A 26,739-nucleotide genomic window follows, 5' to 3' on the forward strand; every position below is an offset into this window, starting at 1 on the left:
GCAGGAATTTTTTCTTTACATAGGGCCTTACAACTGCTTCTCTGCAACTTCTATCCTTTGCTATCTGAAGTGGAGAAGAAAATGTCTGTTCCCTCTGCCTCATGCCAGTCTTTTAAATAATAGTACATTTCTAACGTCAGCAACCCTTGCTTTATTCAGAGATCTGGATCTTGTTATTGTATCTTTAAATAAGAGAGAGATAATAACTCATCTGGAGAGTTAGCTAACACTTGGCTTTTATTTATAACCTATAGTTTCTGGGCCAGTGGTGTCTAGAGAGCCAATTGTTAAGTGTTTAGAGTAAATATTTACACATTGGAAATTAGCAAAGGCTACAAACTAGGTTTTTGTTTTTAAACCCTTACCTTCCATCTTGGAGTCAATACTGTGTATTGGCTCCAGGTAGAAGAGTGGTAAGGGTTAGGCAATGGGGGTTAAGTGACTTGCCCAGGGTCACCAGCTGGGAAGTGTCTGAGGCGAGATTTGAACCTAGGACCTCCCATCTCTAGGCCTGACTCTCAATCCACTGAACTACCCAGTTGCCCCCTACAAACTAGGTTTTGATGTATTGTTTTGTTTATTGTCCAGACTTAAAGGAAAGAGAAAATGTTAATAATTACATATTAAATTTTTAAATGTATCCTGGGTGAAGTTTGGTTTTGGAGAGCTGGTTGTTAAATATTTACAGGCACACCACTGTTTTGTTTCCACTCTCTAAAAGCCAAGCCTGTTGCATTTCTTCTGAAACTTTCTTCTGAAACTCCAGTGTTCTCAGGTCCCCTACCAGGAGAGTTAGGGTGTCTTTTTTTTCCTACTATTTATTCTAGTCTCTACCACCTGTGTTCCTCTCATTTTAGGATCCTAGTGACTAGCATTCCAGTTCCATTTAACAATGTCAGATAACTTTTGTAAAGTAATATTTACAGCAAAGTAATATACAGCTAGGTGGCTCAGTGGCTAGAGGGCCAGTTCAGGAAATGGGAAGTCCTAGGTTCAAATCAGAACTTGGATACTTAGTTCCTGTGTGTCCTTAGGCAAGTTGCTAGTCACTTAACACCAATTACCTAGGCTTTATCTCTCTTTTTCCTTGGAAAGCTTTTTTTCCTCCATTAAACTTCTATTCTCTTTTGGAACACTCGATTCTCTCACATACCCCTGGAGTATATTGAGGGATTCTATAAGTCCTTTTCATCTTCTTCTCCAGGAGGGCCTGATCAGCTTATGCTTGGAACATAGTTGAAAATTTATTTTTTTATGAGCATCATTTATCCAAAGTATTTCATATTACGGGGTCAACTATTTCCAGTTAATCTACTGCCAAAAGTGGCAATCTGATATTAGGTTTTAATTTGCCCTATGCACTTCACTTAAAAGGACATTTAAATTTAACTAAAATCTAGATGTTCTAATGGCAACGTTGAAAAATCTCATACTAGAGAAGTTTTTCAGTTACTAGTCTTGTGTAGCACTACTACACAAACATATTGCTATTAAAATGAATAATATGAAAGTAGGTATCAAGTAATAACATTTGTACAACCCATTAGAATTGGTTGTCAGATCTGGGAGGGGGAGGGAAGAGAGGAGGGAAAGAAAATGAATCATGGAAACATGGAAAATATTTTTTTAAATAAATTTTTAATTGTAAAAAAAATACTGCAATTGTTAAATGTGTTTTTTTGTTTTTTTTTTAACCCCAAGTTTGTCCCCTATCTTTTAGGAACTTGTCCTGACTGATCTGACTTTACCTCTCACTAAACAATAGACTTTGAGGTATTTAATGATCCCAGTTTAGATAAGATTAGTAAGAGATCAAGTCTTAGGTATCCTTTTTGTCTTAGAAGTTTATCTAAATTAATCAGAGACCCCTCTCTGGTAGTCCAGCCCCTGGCTGGAAACATCTTTTTGTAGCTAGAGTAAAGCATCAGCCTCTTCCTGTCAATAAAATCCTTGGCTCTTCCTTTCCATGTATCCATTGTAGAGCTAATCAATCATATTTCCCAGCCCTTTGTTCCCCCAAAAGGTGTATAAGACCTCCAAGTTCTGTTACTCTTTGGAGAATCATCTTTGGTGGTATATTCTTCCAGAGACACTGTGTGGTTTTTAGCACTTGATTCTGTGTGGTGGTTGAATGTTAAGAACTTGTATCTTATCCTTTTCTGACCATTTTAGTGGTTCTGCATTTTTCTATATTGACATTATTCTAATTTTGGGTCTCATTGTCTCCAGTGGCCATGCTGTCTGTCTGTCTGTCTGTCTGTCTCTCTCACACACACATATACCAATACAAATTGCTCTCCAAAAAGAAAGACAAAGGTACAAGATATATAGCCAGCAGCTTATCTGTTTGAGAACTGTCAAGTGGCCAAATATAGTCCATAATTTCAATTGTTGGATATTTTCTTAAAGGGAGGAGAGTTTAGATTCAACTTCCTGCTTAGTTGTTTCAAGGAACCATTGAAAAAGAGACCTCCCACTGAAGGCCCTCAGTCTTAAGGCCAGAGAAATCTAGAGTTAGTTACAAAAGGTGATTGTCATGATCAAAGGAGCCCCACTACAGAAAGCAGTGTTAGAAGTCCAATTTGGTATCCAAGTACTTCCAAGTATACAGTCCATATTTTGAAAATATGGCAGTGTCCTTTCAGAAGGACCTGAAGGAGTGAACCTACAATTAATTGCTCAGAGACCTTTTAGCAAACCCTCCATCAAAAAGTCAGGTACTCACTCTACTAAAAAAGAGAGGGAGTACAATTCCAAGGTCATCACACAGATCCAAAATGTAAGATCCCCAAAGAGGGGCAGAAAAGGAAGGGTTTAAATATACTTTAACTGGGAGGAGTGACTAACCTTTCATTGGTAGTAGTCTCTCTGTAACCGAGGATGACGATTGTCTTTGTGCGCTTTCATCTGTGATGTAGATGAGTGTGCACAAAGACACTTGTGTGTGAAGGAGATTAAAGTGGAAAAGTCATTGCACAGAGACAGTCCCACTCTCTCGGCGTTGGAAGCCTGGGTCCATTGGAACAAAAAATCGTTACACCTGGAGACTTCCTCAACTGCATTGGATGGCCGTGTTGTCTTTTGTGCTCCAACACACCCTAAGCACTCCACAGTGCTTTGCTGCGTCACCATCTCAGCCGTTGAAACTTCTTATTGGTTTCTTCCATCTGTTGGGCCGAAGCAGTCTTCACATGCTGGGTGAGCAAAGGTCTACGACCCGATGGCTACCCTCACAAGGTTTAGCCGGCCTGTCGAAGCCATTGCCCGGGGTGTGGCCGCTGCTGCATGCTAGCAGCTACTGGGAGCCACAAGTGAGAGCTGGGTGTCAGGTGAGGGCCAGAGGTTGGAGAGCTGCCCTAGGAGGGCACGACAAGCCCTCCATACCAGAGATACTACCCCTCCCTGAGCACCCCATACACCCCAACCTTTGATTAGATCTTGTTAAATTAAAAAGCCCAGGTGTGATTAACATCTGATTAGTTTAAAAGTCTCCAAGTGTAGAAGTTTTCAGAGATCTCATAAGGCCTTTTCTAACCATAGTTCATCGAGGTCAAGGGAGCCCCTTAATAACTAACTACACTTAACACTACTCTTTAGAAGGTACAATCCTGGTCCACATTATTCAAGCCATTACATAATTTACCCTCCTATTTGGAAGGTCATCTTCCTGAGTTCATATTTGGCCTCAGACACATAATATCTGCATGATCCTGGGTAAGTCACCTAACCTGGTTTGCCTCAGTTTCCTCATCTGTAAATGGTGGGCATGGCAGACCACTACAATATCTTTACCAAGAAAACTCCAAATGGGATTGTGAAGAGTTGGACAGGACTGAACAACAAGGACCCTCTGATAGGAGGACAGGAGGATAGGAGGAACAACAAGGACCCTTTAGATAGTATATAACTTGTAAGTACATAGGCATTTACATGCTGTCTCCCCCATTAGAATGTGAGCTTCTTGAGAGCAGCACTTAGCATATCATAACCACTTAAATTCTCAATTAATGGACTGATTTTAAAATTGACAAATTGCTTTTATATGCATTATTCCCTATAAGCCTCCCAACAACCCTCTCTGATATAGGTAAGTAAGGGAGTAACTATGCCTGTAAACCTTAAAATTTCTTAGACTTATAAATGTTGGAAATTTCACCATTGGGAAATTTCATACTTGGAAAATTTCTTACTGATAGTGGGAACTCTATTGGAATGTGAACCCCATTGGCATGGGAGGTTCCTCCTCCTCCCTTCTTAAGATTACTTTAGGACAGAAACCTTTTAGCTGAACAATGGAAAGGGCTGCAGCATAGATCAAAATTTAATTATTCCAATCTCCACCCTACTCAGGGTAACAGGATTTAGGAAGGGCTGCAGCAAAGGATCAAGATTTAATTATTTGAGAATATGACCTTCAACAGACATGTGCAAAGCCATAGACCTCTGGGTGGTCCTGGGTTAAGGTAGAGCCACCATTGGCACAGGGAAGACATGGACAGTGATTGGTAGATGTGAGAACTGAGGGGAGGAAACTTGGATGGTTTCCTTAAAGATAGCAGGGTCTGAGGACTAGGGGTGGTTGGTTGGAGAGGTTTTTGGTCTGAGAGGTGGTGCTTTGAGAGTTGGCTCTGAAGGAAGCTGGAGGTGGAGGCCCCTGAGACTGTTTCTCCATTTTGGTCACGTCAGTAATAGGGACTGATCTCCTTTCTTTGCCCCAGCTATCTAAAGGCTTGGGCCTTTTGGCCCAGCCTAAACAGAAGGGGTATTTAAGCCCTATTCCCTTTTCTCCCCTTTCTCTCTCCCTCTCTCTCTCTATCTCTAATACCTTTCTTCATCCTGTTTGTAATTAAACTCCATAAAAGGTTGACTGCTGATTTGAGTTTTCATTTAGGAATTACATAGCTGAATTCCTTGGCGACCTTAAATTAATATATATCAGTCTTTTAAAGTGATTTCCTTGTCACATGCCTCAGTATACAGATGAGGAAAGTGAGACACAGATGAAATAATAATAATAATTACTAACATTTATAAATATCTACTATATGACAGGCACTTTACAAATATTATCTGAGTTGAGTCCCCCAGTAGATAGGTATTATTTTTGCCCACATTTTTCAGGTGAAGAAAATTGAGGAACAGATAAAATCATCATCATATAACATTGGGCATTGTGACAAGTGCTTTAAAATTATTCTTTCTTTATCTTTAACCCTTACCTTTCATGTTAGAATAAATACTGATTTTCTGTTCCAAAGCAGAATATCTGTAAGGGCTAGGCAATGGGTGGTCTGAGATCAGATTTGAACCTAGGACTTCCCATCTCTAGGCCAGGCTCTCAATCTGCTGAGCCACCTAGCTGCCCTCTACAAGTATTATTTCAATTGATCTTCACAACCATCCTAGGTGGTAGATATTATTATCTCTTTTTTAAAACTCAAAAATATTTTATTTCCTAATTACATGTTATCACAATTTTCAACATGTTTTCTAAAATTATAAGATCCAAATTGTCTTCCTCCCTCCCCTCCCCTCTCTCAAAGATGGTAAGCAATTTGATATGTGTATTATCATGCAAAACATAACTTCCATATTGGTCATTGTTGTAAGAGAACAATCATAGAAAACCAAAACCCCAAAATAAAACTGTAAATAAACTAATGTTAAAAATAGTATAGCTTTGATCTGCATCTGACTCCAACAGTTCTTTCTCTGGAGGTGGATAGCCTTCTTTTTCAAGTCCTTCTGAATTGTCTCAGATCATATTGCTGAAAGTAACTAATTCTTTCACATTTAATCATCATGCAATATTGCTGTTAACTGTGTACAACATTCTCCCGGCTCTGCTTATTTCACTCTGCATTAGTTCATGTAGATCTTTCCCACTTTTTCTGAAATCATCCTGTTCATCATTCCTTATAGCACAATAGTATTCCATCACCAAAATATACCACAATTTGTTTAGCCATTCCCCAGTGGATGGACATCCCTTCTATTTCCCATTCTTTTCCACCACAAAAAGAGCTGCTAAAAAATGTTTTGTGCAAGTAGGTTCTTTCCCCTTTTTTTTATTGACCTCTTTGGTATTCAGACCCAGTAGTGGTATTACAGGTATTATCACAGTTTTTAAAGATGAGGAAAGTAAAGCAAACAAAGGTTAAGTGACTTGCCCAGGGTCACAGAGTTAGTCAAGAGTCTGTGGCTATATTTGAACTTGAGTCTTCCTGACTCCAAGTCCAGAACCCCAAACTCCCTGAGGTTAAAAGCAGCACCTATCTACTCTATTAGACTGTGCTTTTCCTAAAGGGGAAAAAGAGGATAAGGGGGCTGAATCAGAATTCTACACATAACTCTAGAATCTCTCCAGGCCCAAAAGCACCAAGCCCCAGAGTAAAAGAAACCTTTCCCCCCAATCACTAGGGGTCGCGCTATTCACCATCGGGCCCACCCCATTGGCTTCTCCGTCAACTCTCGCGAGAAGGAAACGGGAGCAAAGTCAGTTTCCTCTAAAATGGCGGCCCTGGAGGAGGATTTTACGCTGAGTGGTCTCGTGCCGGGTGCTGGCCTCGATGGCCTGCTGGGTGTCGAACAAGGACTCAAAGGGGACCTGTTCCTGGTCACTGATCGCGGCAGAACGGTCATCCTCTACAAGGTGAATGAGACTCGTTGCGGGCGAAGGGGCGGAGCGGCTGCGAGGCCATTTGGGATCCTGGGACCTCTAGGAAAGAAGGGTTTGGGGTGGGCCGAGAGTCTAGGGACCTGGCTACGATTCCCACTTATCCACAGCGCGTCCCCATCTTGCAACCGGAGCGGTGGCGCCGGCCTGCCCTTGTCAGCGGCCGGGTCTCTACGCTGGCCGGCTCCACGCGGGCTCCACGCTTCCGTCGCCCTTGTTAGCGCTCTGTCCCACTGACCCTTTCCTACCCTGGGTCTCCAGTGGCCGAGTCGAACCAGTCTCACGGGAGTCGGGCTAAAGCAACCTAGTGTTAGTAAACAAACATTTATTAAGCGATTACTGTGCGCTAGGCAATGTGCTAAGTCAACAAGGATCCACCACTCTGCTTTGTCACTAAAAATCTGTTAAAGCATTTTTATGTATCAGGCCCTGTGCTATGCCAGTAAGATTATATTAAAATATTTACCGTGTGCCGGGCACTGTGCTAAGTCAATAAAACCATTAAAGCGCTTACTATGTGCTAGGCACTGTACTATGTTAACAGAATCTTTTAAAGCATTTACGGTGTGCCAGTAAGCCTTCTAAGGCAACACTGATCTATTGAAACACTTAAATACTAGGAACTCAGAAAACCACTGGGCATAGTTAAGATTTGGCTGTATGACTCCTTCCCTCATCCCCAAACCCATTTCCTCTGTCCAGAGGCAGGAAGGATGCAAATCTCTCTTCTAACAGCTACTTGGTTGGATCAGAATCCTCTATCAGTTATTATTAAGCTTGCCTTTGATCTTATCATTCTCTTTAATCAAATGAGAATTTTTATTAAGTGCATAGCATAATGTCTAGCACACATTAAGGATTTAATAAACACTTATTCCTTTCCTCCCTTCCCTTCTTTTTCCAATATTTCCCTTCTCTCCCTTTTATTTTTATATTTTAAAAAAACCACCCTTAACTACTGGCTTACAATCCATATTGGTTCCAAGGCAAAAGAGTGTTAAGAGGTAGGCAAATGAGGTTAAGCAACTTGCCCAGGATCACATGGTTAGGAAATGTCTTCATAACAAATTTGAACCCAGGACCTCCTATCTCTAGACCTCTTCCATCTCTTTTGATGCTGGTGCCTTCCCTCTGAGATTCTCTCCATTTTACAGTGTATATATCTTGTTTGTACAATTGTTTTCCTCACTAAATTGTGATCTCCTCAGTGGCAGGGACTGTTTTTGCCTTTCTTTGTATCCCCAGTGATTAGCATGATGCCCAGCACCTTGATGGCATTAATCATTTTATTTCCCTCCCTTCCCTCCACCCACCCTCCCTGCAGCCCATGTGCAATTTCATTGGGTATTACTTGTGTCCTTGATCAGAACCTATTTCCATGTTTGATAGCACTTTAATAAAGACTTGTTGACTTTTTTAGAGTGCAAAATTTAACATACATTTTCAGAGGTGGCCAGAACATGGGTTTGTTTTGCTTTAATTATGTTGAACAAACTCACTCTTCTTGCAGGATGAGCAGATTCAAAGTCAAATGATGGTCTTTGGCTTATTAGTGGTTGGATAAGAATTTGGGGTCTAGATCCAAGTTTTTACAACAGAAGAAAAATCAGTGATTCAACAAGCATTTATTAAGTCCTTGTTCTCTGCCAGGTACTGTGCTAAGAATGTATGGGGATACAAAGGTTGACAGAAAACAGGCTCTCAGGAAACTCAAATTCAGGGAGGGGAACTTCAATCTGTAAATAACTATGTACATACAAGGTGTGTATATGTGTGAATAGAAGGTAATTTCAGAGAGGAGACATTTACAGTTGCAGGATGGAGTTTTAGTAAGGAAGACAAAGACCCTTTCCAAAAGATAGGATTTGAGCTAAGCCTTGAAGGAACCCAGGAAGGGAAGGTGAGGAAGGAAAGCAATAGAGGAATGGGAGAAAGTTTGTGAAAAGGAACAGAATCAGTAGATAGTCAATTGTCTTTATTCTAAGGTACAATATGTGAAGGAAAGGTAGGAGAGGGCCCAGATTGTAAAGGGCTTTGAAAGCCAAACAAGATTTTATATTTGAGCCTGAAGGTGATAGGGAACTACTCATGTTTTTTTGAGTGAGTGACAGTCCAGTGCATTAGGAAAATTATCTTGGTACCTGAGTGGGGAGAAACGTGAGGCAAAGAGACCTATCTAAAAGCTCTTTGAGTACTTTAGGCATAAGATGGTAAGACTTCCACTAAGACTATGTGAATGGAAATAAGGGGACATATATGAGAGTTGTTACGAAGGTAGAAATATGGCAACAGTTCATTTATGGGTAGACATAAGTGAGATGAGGATGACACTCATAATAGGGAAGAATGTAAATAGGAAGAAGGGAAGATTTGGTAATTGAGTGTGTGAGATCTATGGGAGATCTAGTTTGAGATGTTCAGTAGACAGTTGGTGAAACTAGACTAGAGGTTAGGGCTGGATAAATAGATCTGATAATCTACATAGAAATGATCATTTAACCCACAGAAATTTATGAGATTATCAAATGAAGCAGTATATGGGGGGAAGGGCTCAGGATAGAGCTTTGTTTGGGGGAGTTTGAGAAAGATCCAGCAAAAGAGATTAAGACACAGCAGGAGGAGAAATAGGAAAGAGTAGTCATAAAAACTTAAGAGAATATAGAGGAGAAGGGGATGAACAGTTTCAAAGGCTACTGATAAGTCTAGAAAGATGAGGACTGTGAAAAGGTTTAACAATTAGAATTCATCAGAATCTTTGAAGGGAACAATTTCAGGTGAGTGGTGATATTGGAAGCCACTGAGAAGAGAATTGGGAGTACTGATCATAAATGACTTTGTCAAGGAGTTTAAAACGGAAAGAAAAAAGGTAGGTATAGAACAACAGCTATCAGGGATAGTCTGATTAAGTGTGTTGTTTTTAAGACTGAGGCATGGATGTGAGAGAGTAGGGATGATAGAAGGCAATTTACTGGAGAAAATGTGATGAAATCAGAAAAAAGAAACATGTACAAAACCAATAGGAATTATAAACAAATTTGGTGTTCATCAATTAGAGAAGACTGAACAAATTATAGTGTGTTACTGCATTAGATTATTATTTCCCCTTGAGAAGTTATTAACTCAAAAAAGCTGGGGAAGACTTAGGTGAACTCTGTTAGAAGTGAAGTGAAGTGAACCAAAACTATTTTATGATCACAACATTGTAAAGGGAAACAATTTGGAGAGAATTAAGAACTCTGTTCAATGCAGTGACCAATTATAACTCCAAACACTGTTAATGAAACATGCTTCCCACCTCTTGGGAGAATTAATTATATGTACAGTCATTTTCAGATGTAACAAATGTTACATACTCTTTTTTTTTTTGCTCATCAGTACTTATTTGTTATAAGAATGAGTTTTTATGGAAGGAGAGAGATGTTAGAGTGATTTTGAAAAACAAATATAAAAAAAGGAAAATAAGAAAATATTTTTAAAATATGAAAAATTTCAGAAGGGCCCATTAAATATATATATTAAAACATGTTAGATTCATGGTTTCATATATATTTTCACTCATATATTTTCATATTTATGGCCTAATTTGTATATGAAAATGTTTGTTGGTTTTTTTTTTGTTGTTTTTGTTTTTAGTAAAATATTTTAATAAAGGGAGGTGGGGAGCTTGAGCTTTAATCTAGAGACCTAAAAGGATTCTTTTGAGTATGTTGAAAATATCTGATGTTAAATGATTTTAAATGATTTTCTGCAGACCTAGAATACCTGTAGGAAGAAACAATTTTTTGCTCAGAAAGTTGAACATATGTTTCCTATTGTTTCAGTATCTGACTTTTTGAAAGATGTAATTTATATTTGTTTCCTTTATGTTTACTTTTTTTTTTTAACCCTTACCTTCCTTCTTGGAGCCAAGCTCCAAGGCAGAAGAGTGGTAAGGGCTAGGCAATGGGGGTCAAGTGACTTGCCCAGAGTCACACAGCTGGGACGTGTCTGAGGCCAGATTTGAACCTAGGACCTCTCGTCTCTAGGCCTAGCTCTCAATCCACTGAGCTACCCAGCTGCCCCCTATGTTTACTTTTTTTATCTGGTATTATTTCCTATGTGTCCCTGGAGGATTTTCAATCTCAGCCTCATTTTATCTGGGTTTGTGTGTTTTAAAATATAACTGTCATTTTTCATTGATTCCTACTGCCCTCTTTTCCCTTCTCAGCAATTAAGTACAGTTAAGAAAAATGAATCAATAAATTGACCATCTCTGAAAATATATGCCTCATTCTGGAGGTGAGGACATGCTTCATAGATAGACCTCTGAAATCAGGATTGATCATTCACTACTCCAACAAGTATTCAGAAATCTCTTAACTTTTTTTCTTTTCTATTATTGTGGTTGTTGTGTAAACCGATCTCTTGATGCTTTGCTGTGAATCATTTCATATTAATCTTCCCAAATTTCTCTCAATCACATTCACATACTACAGTTTCTTCAGCCATTTTCTTAGTTGTTGGAAACTCTTTCATTATAGTTCTTCACTACCTCAAAAAAATTCTGCAATAAATATCTTTTAATATATGAGACCTCTCCCTTTTTTACCTCCATCCACAGTACGGTTAGTTTTGGTTTTATCCAGATAGTTGGAGACTTGAGGAGAGTTGGAAAGGAAGAGTGAATTGTGCTGTTGAATGCTGAGCCTATGTAAAGTTATAGATGTGAAGGGAGTAAACACTTAGCATCTATTCTGTGTCAAATACTATCATAAGTTTTACAAAGATTATCTCATTTGATCCTAAAAACAACCCTATGAGGTAGGTGCTGTTATTATCCCCATTTTACAGTTGAGGAAACTGAGGCAAACAGGTTAAATGACTTGTCTAACATCATACAGCTATTTTAAGTGTCAAGGAGGCCACATTTGAACTCGTGTTGTCCAGACACCATACCCACAGTGCCGTGCACTTTGATACCAACTGTTTCCATATAAGTACTATTTTGAATAGAAAAATATTTATTACTGTATTCTTTAAAACTGGTCTAGCATGGATAAGACTGAAGGCTTATTTCATTATTATTGCTTGCTTTGAGTTTTGTTGATTTGTAAAAATACTTGTTTGGTGATTTTTTAATTTAATGATATTAAGCATTGTGTTTGTTTTTATTTTATTAGGTTTCAGATCAAAAACCGTTGGGTTGCTGGTCAGTGAAGCAAGGTCAAAAAATAACATGTCCAGCTGTGTGCAACTTTCAAACTGGAGAGTATGCTGTTGTCCATGATGATAAGGTAGGATTTTTTTCTGTTGATTATGTTAGTGGAGCTTTCATAAGTAGTTTTCTACTTTAAATAAACTAAGTCCCTTAAAGAAATATTAGGAAGATTCTTTAACAGTTGCCTCAGATTCTTAAATTTTAATGTACTTATGCCAATGACATACTGAAGTAATGTTTTTTTTTTTACTTAAAACTCTTACCTTCCATCTTAGAATTATTACTGTGTATTGGTTCCAAGGCAGAAGAGTGGGAAGGGCTAGGCAATAGGGGTTAAATTAAATGACTTGCTCAGGGTCACATAGCTAGGAAGTATCTGAGGCCAGATTTGAACCTAGGACCTGGCTCTCCATCCACTGAGCAACCCATCTGCCCCCTTAAGTAAATATTTAACTATTCAAATATGTAACAATTCATATATTTATGTTATAGTTATCTGGTGAGTGGTTTGCAATTATAATATTTTGTTTTCTATTAAGGTTTTAAGAGTATGGAAAAACGAAGATGTAAACTTGGACAAAGTATTCAAAGCAACAGTAAGTTGAAGGATTGGAAGAATAAATATAATTGGGCCTTTTGGATATTAGTGCTAATGTTTGTTTTTAATTTAAAATTCCATTAAGACATTTGGGATAGTATCTACAAGTTAACAACAGGTCTTGTCCTACTCCAAGAGAAACCAAAAGGCAAATAGATTCAAGAAAAGTTTAAATAACTCGGTACATTTTGGGATGGAACAAATAGGGATTTAAACATATAATTTCCTCTGTGAACATCTTCTGGTATAAAGGCTGTCCACTGACAAAATCTCACTGTAATTTAGAGTTTGCTGGGCCACTTGAGAGATTGAATGAGGTGCTCCATATGTTTCAGAAACAAGATTTAAGTCCTGGTGTTATGACTCTGAAGCCAGCTCTCTAGCCTCTCTGCTTCTCAAATACATGAATCCATTATGTGTTATTCAGGGTAAAGGTAGAGAAATCTCACAAAATTGAACTGGCTAGACCATTGATTTGATTCATTTAGATATTTCTTTAACTTTTAGATTGAGAGGCTGGTGTAATAGAAAGACTAGAGTACAAAGAGTCAAGATCTGTCTTGGATTATAGGTCCTGCCCTGTCATTAAGTCACTTGGGCAAATCACTGAACTTCTATGGGCCTGTTTCTTCAGCTGTAAAATGAGGGGTTTGGACCTCATGAGCTCTGAGGTTTCGTTTTGCTTTAAAAGTTAGATGATTTGAAATATTAATGGTTGAATTTAGACATTAAAGTGAGTTATATGAATTATCTTCTTTGCAAGGATTTTCTGTTGAGATAAACATTAATTTTTTTTTGTTGTTTACAAGTAGAGCTATCATCTCAAATATCTTTTTTTAACTCTTAAAAACTTTTTTAGATATTTTTCCATGTTTCCATGATTCTTTATTCCCCTCTTCCAGCACCGATAAGCAATTCCACTGAGTTATACAAGTGTTATCACTTAATACCTATTTCCATATTTTCCATTTTTGTAATAGAGTCATCTTTTAAAACCAAAACTCCAAATCATATATCCATATAAACAAGTGAAAAGTCATATGTTTCTCTTCTGTTTCTATTCCCACAGTTCTTTCTCTGGGTATGGATAGCATTCTTTCTCTCAAGCCCTGGGGATTGTCCTGGATCATTGCATTGCTACTAGTAGCAAAGTTCGTTACATTGAATCATTCCACAATGTTTCACTTTCTATGTACAATGATAAACATTATTTTTGAGTGAATAAGTGAACATAGTTATTCATATTTGCTATAAATTTTGTTACAGTTGGTGGGTTGACTTTGCCCCCTTACCAGAGAAAAGTTCTGGACCCAGCTTTTTGCTGGTAATTAGCAATGTAACCTTAGACAAGTCATAAAACTTCATTTGACTGATTATTTAACCATAAAATGAGAGAATGTGATTAGAAGATGGTTTAAAATAAATGAAATATACCTTTAACCAAGTATGAAATTTGGGGGGTTCTTTTCTGTCTTTATAGAAATGTCTTTTATTAGTAATTTCTTGTAAAAGGAGTTTAATTTGTTTAATCCTTGTTATTTGCCAGCTATGAGGTTGTAACTATAATGCTACAAATTTGTGACTCAAAGAAATTTGAAGTGTAGTCATTGATACTGATAAAACTAACTAGTAATCCTACTGAAATTTTAGGAAACAATATTGGTTAAATCTGAAATTGTTTTGTATTCCTCACTATAAATTCTTTCAGAATGAAATTAAAATACATTGTTTCTCCTGCAGCTGTCTGCTGATGTATACAGTATACATTCAGTACAAAATACTGAACCACTTGTCTTGTTCAGAGAAGGTGCTGTTCGAAGTCTAGATGTTTTGCTTGCAGAACCCCAACAAAAAATTGAAGCTGTTATTTCAGATGACGAAGTTATTAAGTAAGTTATGGCACATGTGGACTATTTTTAACCAAACCAGATACATTTCAGCAGTCATTCTAAAAGGCATTTTCCCCCCATATTAAAGTCTTTGATTTCTTTCAGTATATTAGTCATCATTTCGAATCTTTAATTTTGTTACCTTTGACACTTCATTTCCCCACTCCTATAGCTACTTATAAGGTTCTTTCATAGAGGTTTGATAACCAAGTACTATATATATTATCTAAACATAAACTTCCTTATATTATTTAACTCAAATGTAGATCTCTTATGTTCTTTAGAGGAATTCTGCTTATGTTCTTTAGAGGAATTCTGCCCCAAGGCAGTCTGATGACTGTTTACAAATGAAACATTGAAACTGGAGAAATTTATAAGGCTTGACCTGAGCTATAAAAGTTACTAGAAGTTGACATGTGTGGGAGGTGGCTTTAAGATAGTCTTAATTCCTATTAATATGATTCTGAGGTCTCTGCTGTCTGGGTATGGGGGAAAGATTGGTTTTTTACATTATAATGCAGGTCAGGCACTAACCACTGTCTCCTTACTTGGATTTCCCATCAGTATTACAAAGCAATATTATAAAATAATATGTCATTCCATAGGATTAAAAAATATTTTGGGATGTGTGTGTGGGGAAAAAAAATGAACTTTAAATTACTCCACCTAGATCTTACTTTATGGTGAAGATAAAGTTGTAATCTCCTGCTTAAACAATGAAGGTAGTTAGTTCTTACTTTATAGTGAAGTTAGAAATTTAAGCTAAGTCTATTTTAAGATCTTAATACAAAAAGGTTTTAAATAACTATGAAGCTTAAATTAATCACAAAAAGATTAAGTAACTAACAAAAGGTGAACTTTAAGTAACTCAAAAGATATAATCTAATCAAAGAAGATGAGAACTAAAGAATGGGCAGTCAGAAAGAGAGGGAGGGAGGGAGGAGGAAGGGGGGAGAGAGGAAGGAGAGAGAGAGAGAGAGATGGATTATGGTATATTAGAGATACATATCCCCTAGAATTTCACCCAAATTACACTTGTCCTTCAAGTGTGTGTAGGTGTGTTATAGATATGTTTGTCTCTTTATTTCAGTAACTTATCAGATGGGAGAACATGTTAGATTAGTAGTCAAAGGACAAATTTCACTTCTATCAATACCTGTGTGACTCACAACAAGCCATTTTACTTTACTGTTCTGTTTCCTCATTGGTAAAATGAGGAAATTGGACTATTTTCTGACCTTTAAGGTTCCTTCCAGCATTATCTATGAATCTGCAACCCAGTTGCCAAAGCATAAATAGATACTTTCCTGTTTTTAATTTCTGCATGTATGAACCACAGATGCTATAAAGGAACAGACTGCTGTCACTTTCAAGATGTAAACAGGTTCTGTTATCTAGATTGTGGATGGAAAAGAGAACCCAACCAGAGGACTGAGAGCAGTCTTCATTTGTGTATATTTGTCTAAACTCACTGGTACCCATTGTTGAATAATAGTCCCACTTATTTGATATTGATCAATTTCTGCAAATTGAAAATTGTAGTTTAAATGCAAATGGTTCTTATTTCATAGATAATATAGTCAGTAACGACTCCTTAAGCTAATTTTGTTGGTGCTGATTTTAGGGGTTTTAACCATTAAAAAAAGAGAGACAATAAAGTACAGTAGAAAGAACATTCATTAGTTTAGGAATCAGGTATCCCAAAAACTAGTCCCTGATATATTCTATTAATGTAACTAAGTAATTCATAGGATAATAAATTTAGAGGTTGGAGGGATATTTGAAGCCTTACCCTCTCATTTTCTTCTTTTCTTTCTTCTTTTCTTTTCTTTTCTTTTCTTTTCTTTTCTTTTCTTTTCTTTTCTTTTCTTTTCTTTTCTTTTCTTTTCTTTTCTTTTCAATATTTTGCAAGTGAAATAATTTATTTGGGATTACGTGAAGTCTATAACAAAGACCTATGAAAAATCATATCTGTGATTCTTTTATTATCTTCCTTACTCGATGCATTCATTTTTTTTTCAATTTGAATAAGTTTATTTAATCAATTTAGAACATTATTCCTTGGTTACAATAATCACATTATTTTCCTCCCTCCCCTCCACCTACTCTTCCCGCAACCAAGGTGTAATTTCATTGGGTATTACTTGTGTCCTTGATCAGAACCTATTTCCATATTGTTGTTTACACTAGGATGTTCCATTTAGAGTCTACATCCCCAACCATATTCCTTCAACCCATGTATTCAAGCAGTTGTTTTCCTTCAGTGTTTCTGCTCCCACAGTTTTTCCTCTGAATGTGGATAGTTTTTTCTCATAGATTCCTCCAAGTTGTTCAGGGTCACTGCATTGCTACTAATGGAGAAGTCCATTACATTTGATTGTACCACAGTGTATCAGTCTCTGTGTACAATGTTTTCCTGGTTCTGCTCCTCTCACTCTGCATCACTTCCTAGAAGTTGTTCCAGTCCCCATGGAATTGCTCCACTTTATTATTCCTTTGAGCACAATAATATTCCATCACCAACATATGCCACAATTTGTTCAGCCATTCCCCAATTAAAGGACATCACCTCATTTTCCAATTTTTTGCCACCACAAAGAGCACAGCTATGAATATTTTTGTATATATCTTTTTCCTTATTATCTCTTGGGGGTACAAACCCAGCAGTGCTATGGCAGGATCAAAGGGCAGGCAGTCTTTTAAAACCCTTTGGGCATAGTTCCAAATTGCCCTCCAGAATGGTTGGATCAATTCACAACTCCACCAGCAATGAATTAATGTCCCAACTTTGACACATCCCGCCAACATTCATTACTTTCCTTTGCTGTCATGTTAGCCAGTCTGCTAGGTGTGAGGTGATACTTCAGAGTTGTGAGTTGCATTTCTCTGATTATAAGAGATTTAGAACACTTTTTCATGTGCATATTAATAGTTTTGATTTCTTTAACTGAAAATTGCCTATTCATGTCCCTTGCCCATTTTTCAATTGGAGAATGGCTTGATATTTTTTTTTTGTACAACTGGTTTAGCTCTTTATAAATTTGAGTAATTAGACCTTTGTCAGAGGTTTTTGTAATGAAGATTGTTTCCCTTCTAATTTTGGATGCATTCGTTTTGTTTGTACAAACCCTTTTTAATTTGATGTAATCAAAATTATTGATTTTACATTTTGTGATTTTTTTCTAGCTCTTGCTTGGTTTTAAAAGTCTTTCCTTTCTCAAAGTTCTGACAAATATACTATTCTTTGTTCACCTAATTTGCTTATAGTTTCCTTCTTTATATTCAGGTCATTCACCCATTCTGAGTTTATCTTGGTTTACAGTGTGAGGTGTTGATCCAAACCTAATCTCTCCCATACTATCTTCTAATTTTCCCAGCAGTTTTTATCAAAAAGTGGGTTTTGGTCCCCAAACTGGGATCTTTGGATTTATCATAAGACTGTCTTGCTGAAGTCATTTACCCCAAGTCTATTCCACTGATCCTCCTTTCTGTCTCTTAGCCAGTACCAAATTGTTTGATGACCACTGCTTTATAGTATAGTTTGAGATCTGGGACTGCAAGTCCTCCTTCCTTCACTTTTTTTTTTTCCATGATTTCCCTGGATATCCTTGATCTTTTGTTCTTCCAAATGAATTTTATGTTTTTTTTCTAATTCAGTGAAAAAGTTTTTTGGTAGTTCAATGGGTATGGCACTAAAAAAGTAAATTAATTTGGGTAGGATTGTCATTTTTATTATGTTAGCTCGTCCTATCCATGAACAATCAATGTTTTTCCAATTGTTTAAGTCTAGTTTTAATTGTGTGGAGAGTGTTTTGTAGTTGTGTTCATATAGTTCCTGTGTTTGTCTTGGCAGATAGATTCTATCTACCCTCTCATTTTCCATGAGGAAACTGAATCAAAAAGGTTCAATGAATTAATTTAATTCAAACTTAAACTGTGTGCTTATCACACAGATATTAAGTGACACAAATTAAGTGACACAGAAAGAATTTGAACCTAGTTCCTTTGACTCCAAAGTACTTTTTCCACTTGAAAGGCACTTATATTTTCTCTTGCCTCAGTTCACTTTTGACACCCATAAAAGGATCAGACCTAGATAGAGGTTGTTTTCATTTTCAGTTCTTTAAATTCTGTGATATAGCATTGAAATAAAAGTTCACATGTATATTAATATGCATTTTTAAATCTTTTTAGCCTTTATATCAGTATTTAGTTTTTCTTGAGCATTTACCTATTTTGTTTTGCCGTGTTTTATTGAATACATGTATTCCTAAAAAAATATAACATTTTATTTTCAGGTGGACAAAACTTTTCTTGGACTCTAATCAGCCTGTTTTGATATTTGTTACAGAAAAAGTAAGTGTCCTTGGTAGTTTCTTGACCTATCTTTCCAAATATAGAACCTATAGAGAGAGTTAGCTTGATAAAAGAAAGTATTTTGAAGTTGGAGTCAGAAGATAACTGTTTGATTCTTTGAATTAACATTTAGTTTGTATGGATTACAGATCATTTAAAATACATTTTGTTAAGTTTAGTTTAAAACTTTTGATACTTCTGTAAATGAACCAATGTTATCTTTCTCTTATAGCATGGAAATTATTTTGTGTATGTGCAAATGTTTAATCCACATAACTTATGTAAGTATACCCTTTTACCTGGAGAAGAACCACCAGTTACATTGAGTTTTGCTGCATCTGTGAATGGAAGATTAGTCACTTTGCTATGTTTAAGTAAGTTATTTTCTAAATTTTTTAAGCTAAGAGCTTTTTTCTTTTTAAAAGATTTATACCTTTTAGGAGCAACAAGATGGCTCTGTGTATAGATGGGAGGGGAAGTCCTGGATTCAAATATGGCCTGAGACACTAACTAGATGTGTGATGCTGGGCAAGTCACCTAACTCCAATTACCTTTCCCTTCCTACTCTTCTACCTTGGAACAGATACCTAATATCCATTCTAAGACAGATGGTAACAGTTTAAGAAAAATTATTCCCTTTTTTTGTTGTTTCATATTCACCCCTAAACACATTCCTTCCTTTATAATAGATTTGAAACAAAAGAGAAATTCATCAACAAAACTACCATAATGTATTAGGAACTGAGCATAGAAAAGAAAAACTGGCTTATTTCTCTTTTCTCCCTGCCCTTTATCTCTCCAAGGAATGTGCGTGCAGTAGGGGAAAGCAACATGGAAAAAACAGCAGTTAAGCCAGACTTAATCATGTATTTGCAACATTCTGTACCCAATGTCTTTCTTAGTTTCTCAGAGGCTATGTCAGTAGAGTACAAGTTACAGTCCCACATTATGCTGCAACGGAAATGCTATAGGGATGGAATAGTTGGGCTGAAAAGGATTTCTGTCATCTGAGTGACCAACAATCTAAGCCTAGATAAGCTTGTAATGAGAAAGCTGATAAAGGTATTGTTAAGAAGTATATTTAGAGTATCAGCATAGGTTAAATTTATGACACATTGGAATGTTATTTGTTGCTATTCAGTCATTTCAGTTATATCTGACTCTTTGTGACCCAGTTGGGGGGAGACTGAGACAAACAAGGTTAGGGGACTTGCTCAGAATCACAAAACTAGTAAGTGCGTGAGGCCAGATTTGAATTCAGGAATGAGTCTTCTTGACTTTGGACCTGCATCAACTAGCTGCCCAGTATATGTTATACTGAAGGGTCCTCATAACAGTCCATTTTACATAACTTCAATATACAATGTAGGTATTTTTAAAGAATCATCATTATAAGTGTGTTTTTATTGTTGTTATTTTGTATTATTACTTATCAGTGATATCCTTGATCAAGAAATTAGCCCCTAGTGAATTAGCATTGTTCCCATTGGTGAAATGCAATCCACTTTTGCTATGCAGATATAAAGTAAGGATTGCTTATGTTTTCTTGTAAAATGTTTTCACACAAAGACTACTTTATTGTATTTTTACTGAAAGGTTGAAAAGAACCACTGTCATATTATTGGAAGTTTTATAAATTACATATATCACCTAAAATAGTGACTAGGGAAGGAACTTTGCCCCTCTCAGTAATTAATACAAAAATATTTTTGTTTCCAATAGGCTGTACTGGGTGTATATATGAAACTTTGATACCACTAAATCATGGTAAACCTGAAGAGAAGAAAGTATTAGTCACATCCCTCTTACTCAAGACTTATGTATCTGGTGATGTTTTGAAGGGTGTTTCATTTGCCATTCTTGATAAGGATCATGTAGCAGTCATGGGAACATCACTCAAGGCTCCTAAAGGTATCTTTTTCAATCTGTCACTAAGCCCTGTTCTTTCAAAATATCTTCTATAAACCGAAGAACTGGGAAGAATACTACTACCTGGATTATGTCACACCTGGATTTTTTCCATTAGTCTCCTGAACTCATTTTTTTGCATATGGTTCCTAAAACATTTTTTTCTTTTCTTTTTTAATATCTCTAACTTGCTCAAAATGTTAAGTAATTCCTTATTGTCTAAGTTCAGGTTTCCTTTTACATATCTTGAGATGCTGATGCTTCTGACCTCATACCTTCCTTTATCCTATGAGACATTTGACCTATCATGAAGGAGGTGAGATCCATTGCTTCTCGACCCAGCAAGCTTCTTCCTATTGGGAAGGCTTGCATAGGTAGGAACCATTTAGCTTAAACTTGAAATTTGAATTGCTCCTTTCTCTGAAGCTAAATAGGAGAGGAGGACTTGCTATTAACAACTCTCACTCTCAGAAACACCAGGTAATTGCAATGTTTCAGAGCTGAGATATTCTGAGAGTTTGTTGAGAAATTTTATACTGTAGGTCCTCTGTGTAACAATAAGAAACATTATGATTTTGTTTCCAACCCAAATTTTACTTGTACTTCCCAATGGGGACCCTCCGCTTCAGCTTTCAGGTTGGTCTCCTCACTATTATCTACTTCCTCCCATAGTAATGCTTGCTCATTTTCACGTCTATACTTTTGTTCACTCCCACCCATCTAAATTCTGTCTGTTCTTTAATGGCAAACAGGTTTACCTTCCAATTGCCTACACTCTCTCTTTTCTGTTAAGCAGTATTTATGTTTAACATTCATTTTGTCACGTCAATAAGATTATATGTTTAGACTTGAAGGGATGTTAATAATAAGCCCCCAATTTTATAGAGAAGGAAACTGAGACTAAAAGAGATTAAGATAATTGCCCAAACTAACATAGTCATAAGTGGCAGGGTTGGAATTAAAATGTCAGGTCCTAATTTGTATTTGTTGTTCAGCTGCATATAACTTTGCATGTCCAAAACAGGACTTTTTCCTAAATCCACCCTTCTTATGCATTTCTCCATTGTGGTTGAGAGCACAATCACTCAGGTTCATGACCTTGATGTCATTCTCAGATCCTGACTTTACCCACATAATTCAGTCCAACTGCTGTATCTTGTTTCTATCTGTACAGCTTTCCCTTTTTCTAATAAAACTAACTGCTTTAGTTGATGCCTTCATGCCCTATTGCTTTTTTTTTTTTACATTATGATTGGGTTGCCTGCCTCGAGGCTCCTATCCAGTCCAGTCTATCTTCCAAAGTGACTTTCATAAAGGGACGTCCGACGTGCTTTCTCTCCTACCTCCCAGCCCTCACCCAGCCCCTACTCAGTAATCCCCTTGTGGCTCCTTAGAGGACATCTAGTGTCAAATAAAAACTGCTGTGTTTTGCATTTAAAGCTTTCCTTTCCATTTTTATACCTAACTCCCCTTGAACACATGTACAGTTTTGTCATTCAGACCTACTTGCTATCCCTCACACCCTCCATCTCTCATCTCCTAGTTAACCATGTCTGGAATGCTTTCCCTTACTCAATCTTAGACTCTTTGACTTCCTTCAAGAATCAACTCAAATCCCACCTTCCTAATATCCCTGAATATTAATGCCTTTCCCTCTAAAATTATCTTCTGGTAATTCAATAATATTTTGTCTAGACCTGTTTTGTCATAACAAAATCCTTGAGGCTAGAAACTATTTTCACTTTTTCTTTGTGTGTCTAGCACTTAGCTCAGAGCCTGGCACATAATTGCTTAATTGATGCTGCTTAGTAAGTGATTGTATTTCTTATTATGTAAAAAGATTGTAAAACCTATAAGGGCAGAGACTGTTTTATATTTGTTTTGAGCTCCACATTGCTAATATACACATGCATGCTTGATATTTTAAGAATCTACTAAATGTCTAAAATCAAATTAATATGGGATTAAGTCTTAGCATAAAACTATTGATATACTTTGGGAGTTTGATATATGAAAAATTTTAAATACTGTATTTTAACTGTAATATCTGGGGGCACTGAAAATGTGTACTTATGACACTTTTATTCTAATACCATATTTTTGTTTTAATAGAAAACATCTCTATTTGGAATATAAAGTTTCAAACATTACAAACTTCAAAGGAATTACCACAGGGGACCAGTGGTCAAGTATGCTGTTTTATAATCCTTGTTTATTGAAAAAAAAGTATTGTTTGATAGTATACCTATAAGAAGCAGTATTACAGAGGGTCAGCCTTGGAGTTAGGAAGCCCTGGACCTCTGACATGCTAGCTTTGTGACCAGTGGGCAAGTCACTTAACCTCTCAGTATCTTATGCAGCTCTAAGATTATAAATTACATGCAGATTGTTGATCTGCACGGGTGCAGTTTCACCTAGGAGTTCCTCAACCCTTAAAACTGCAAGTCCTGACTTCTTAAAATTGCCTATATTTATTCCCTCCTTTAGTTCTGGGTACTTTCTTAAATGATGTAACTCACAGATGTCTTCTAATGTGCTGATGAGTTTCTCCAGCTTGGCTAGGTTGGACCCTTGGAAAATCAACGTAATCTATTTCCAGAGCTCTCCTTGAAACCTTTCCTGGATGCCTTCTAGAGTGTACCCTCTTTTCAAACCACTAGGCATCAGCCTAGGAACTTGATTGTGCCGAGTAAATCTTGAGCTACTGATAATCAGGAAATTTAGAAAAATATTCCTACCACCTGAAAGATTATCAGTTTATTATTTGACTTAATGTTTATCTATGGAAAAGAATTTTGAAATCTCTCAGATACATTTTTTATTAGTTGGGGCAGAAAGAGGTTCTGGTTGACCCACTGAGTTCCTCTGCCAACCAAATAATATCTTAATAATTTTCTGTTGATTCGTAGAGCACAACTGCTAGTCCTTATTACAAAAAGTTATATTCTGTACAAAAAGATGTATAGATCGGGTATGTGTTTGCCTGATAAGAGTTTTGTGACTTCTTTTGACATTGTCACAATGATAAAAGGAATATTGATGATAACATTAGAGTTTTGGGCAATGTTTTGGATTTACTGGGGATTCAGTACACACCTTTAAAATAGTTTTCTTTGAATAGTGTAATATCTAGCCTCAGTAATTTAAGTAGGGAATCCCCTGCTTCTTCAGGCTTCCATATAGCCCATGTTCATCACAACTAAAAACTAAAAAAAGTCCAATTAAAGCTTTATGTTTTTGTTCTGCATAAGTTGATGTGTTACCACAATTCACATACCACTGAGTAGATTTGCTCACTGTTTTAAAATTTAAAATTAAAATTTAAGATGTCCAAAAATAATTTAGTTTACTAAAGATAATAATCATGGCAGAAAGCCATCATGATACAATTTTGGAAATAGAAAGTCAAACCCAAATACAAGGCACAAATTTGCTTATAGGATTCCTGGTTCAGGTTCAAGTCTAGAAATTATACAGAGAGCTTTATCTTTTAAATTAAGCTGATCTATGATTTGATTTTCTGATCTTTTGTATTGTCTTACTCTTAAGTGAATTGAAAATTTTTTTCTTTTTCTTCCTGATAACTTAAAAGTTCTCATGGAAGCAACAGTCTAGTCAAACATTAAAATTATAACATTTGAATGGTAAGAATAATAAAAGAGTAACCTCTCTACTCTAAACAAATGAGACCAGAGCTTCTTTGAATAAAATTTTTAAACTACCTTTAAAGTATGACTAGTTTAAAGTATTGTGCATTTTTTCATCATTCATTGCTTTTATTTAGAATATTTTTTCCATGGTTACATGATTCATTTTTTTCCTCCTCCCTCCTAGAGCTGACACAAGCAATTCCATTGGGTTATATATGTATCATTGTTCAAAACCTATTTCCATGTTATTCATATCTGCAGTGGAGTGATCTTTTAACATTAAAACCCTAATCATATACCTATCAAACCATGGGATCAGTCATGTTTTTCTTCTGCATTTCTGTTCCCACAGTTCTTTTCTCTGTATGTGGGCAGCATTCTTTCTCATAAATTTCTCTGGATTGTCCTGGGTCATTGCACTGCTGCTAGTAGAAAAGTCTGTCACATTCAATTGTGCCATAATGTATCAGTCTCTGTGTACAATGTTCTCATAGTTCTGCTCCTTTCGCTCTGCATCAATTCCTGGAGGTCATTCTAGTTCACATGAAATTCCTCCAATTCATTATTTCTTTCAGCACAGTAGCATTCCATCACCATCAGATACCACAATTTGTTTAGCAATTCCCCAATCAATTGACACCCCCTCATTTTCTAATTTTTTGCCACCACAAAGAGTGCAGCTATAAATATTTTTGTACAACCCTTTTCCCTTATTATGTCTTTGGGGTATAAACCCAGCAGTGGTATGGCTGGATCAAAGGAAATGCATTCTTTTAAAGCCCTTTGTGCATACTTATAGAATCCTAAAAGATCAACTAAAAGACTAGTGGAAATAATCAACAATTATAGCAAAGTTGAAAAGTACAAGATGAACCCACATAAATCATCAGCATTTTTACATATTTCTAACAAAATTCAGCAGCAGGAATTAGAAAGAAAATATTTAGGAATTTACTTACTAAGACAAACACAGGAATTATATGAACACAAGTATAGAACACTTCACACAATTAAAAATAGATCTAAACAACTGGAAAAACATTCATTGTTCATGGGTAAGATGAGCTAACATAATAAAAATGACAGTCTTACCCAAATTAATCTACTTATTCAGTGCCATACGTGAACTAACTACTAACAAACTTTTTTATAGAATTAGAAAAAATTATAATAAAGTTCATCTGGAAGAACAAGAGATCAAATCTATCAGGGGAAATAATGGGGAAAAAAATGTGAAGGATGGGGGTCCAGCAGTACCAGATCTTAAACTGTATTATGAAGCAGTGGTCATCAAAACAATATGGTACCGGCTAAGAGACAGGAGGGTGGATCAATGGAATAGACTAGGGTTAAATGATCTCAGGAAGCTCTAGTGTTCAATAAACCCAAAAGATCCCAGCTTTTGGGACAAAAACTTGCTATTTGACAACTGCTGGGAAAATTGGAAAACAGTATTATGCATTCTTAAGGTTTGTACCATATGTGTGTTGGCATTTATATTTATCAGCCAGTGCTCATTAAACTGTACTATAGATATCCCTATATTTGAAGTATAGTAGAAACAAATAAAAAAAAGGCAGTAGAACACTTATCTTGTATGGTGTCATACAAGTATGTCACGCTAATTAGCTAACATTTTTTTAGTACCATTAAAGTTTATACAATGCTTTATCCTAAATCCTCACAACTTTGTGAATAAAGTGCCTTTTTCATCCCCCTTTTACAGATGTCTAAGCTGAGAGTCATAGCTAGTGAGTGTCTGTAGCAGTATTCAGCCTCATTGTTCTGAACGTTGAGTCCAGTGCTTGATATCTTTCATGTACCTAACTGCCTTTTTCATGTAAAACATGACTGGGCTTTGCCTTGTGCTGCTGGAGCATCTTTTGGAATCCCAGTGCTCAGTACAGAACATTGCATATACTCAATACTTAGTAAATGTTTGTCAAATTAAATCGAGTTGTCAGACTCTTTTTGAATTAAACTTTAAAAGCATAATAATGAAACTGCATAAAATATTTTGTGTTTAATATGCTTTTCATTTTGTAGCTCTGGTGTTATGGGGAGAAACTATTTATACTGCATGGAAAGTTTTTGACTGTGATCCCATTTAAGTGTGAAATATCATCATTAGCGGCTGCTCTGGGAAAACTCAAGAATATTCAAGCTCCAGGTATGAGTTGTTATATCAACGTAAGAACAATTTTTCCAATTCCTATTCTAACATACCAACCCCCATAGCTTTCCTGTAGGCCTTTGACATTTGCTTTTATTAGTAGAAACTTACATGAAGAGCTACCCTCCTAGAAAAGCCAGTGTCCAGGGACAACAGGAAAATTCCTAAGGCAAGGGAGATGATAACTCTGTGGTTGCTTTGTGGACCTCCTTTAGTTGCAGAATTATATTCCTGAGTTTATTGCCTTTCGTTGTACATAATTTGATATAATGTCCTATGGGGGGAAAGTTAC

The 26,739-nt window shown here is 36.4% G+C and overlaps 1 protein-coding gene across 1 annotated transcript in view; it reads left to right on the forward strand.

Annotated features, from left to right (window-relative positions):
* The first annotated feature begins 6,480 nt into the window (after positions 1 to 6,480).
* NOL11 (nucleolar protein 11) overlaps positions 6,481 to 26,739 on the forward strand; it is a 38,757-nt gene continuing 18,498 nt past the window's right edge. Inside the window, exons 1-9 of the mRNA XM_001370366.5 lie at positions 6,481 to 6,652; positions 11,836 to 11,949; positions 12,413 to 12,469; positions 14,212 to 14,360; positions 18,659 to 18,716; positions 18,949 to 19,090; positions 20,439 to 20,627; positions 22,737 to 22,813; positions 26,321 to 26,444. Coding sequence (XP_001370403.2) covers positions 6,512 to 6,652; positions 11,836 to 11,949; positions 12,413 to 12,469; positions 14,212 to 14,360; positions 18,659 to 18,716; positions 18,949 to 19,090; positions 20,439 to 20,627; positions 22,737 to 22,813; positions 26,321 to 26,444 — 1,051 coding nt within the window. The 5' untranslated portion in view covers positions 6,481 to 6,511. The remainder of the gene's footprint in view (positions 6,653 to 11,835; positions 11,950 to 12,412; positions 12,470 to 14,211; positions 14,361 to 18,658; positions 18,717 to 18,948; positions 19,091 to 20,438; positions 20,628 to 22,736; positions 22,814 to 26,320; positions 26,445 to 26,739) is intronic.

Source organism: Monodelphis domestica, chromosome 2 (assembly GCF_027887165.1).
Source record: "Monodelphis domestica isolate mMonDom1 chromosome 2, mMonDom1.pri, whole genome shotgun sequence".
Taxonomy (NCBI): Eukaryota; Metazoa; Chordata; class Mammalia; order Didelphimorphia; family Didelphidae; genus Monodelphis; species Monodelphis domestica.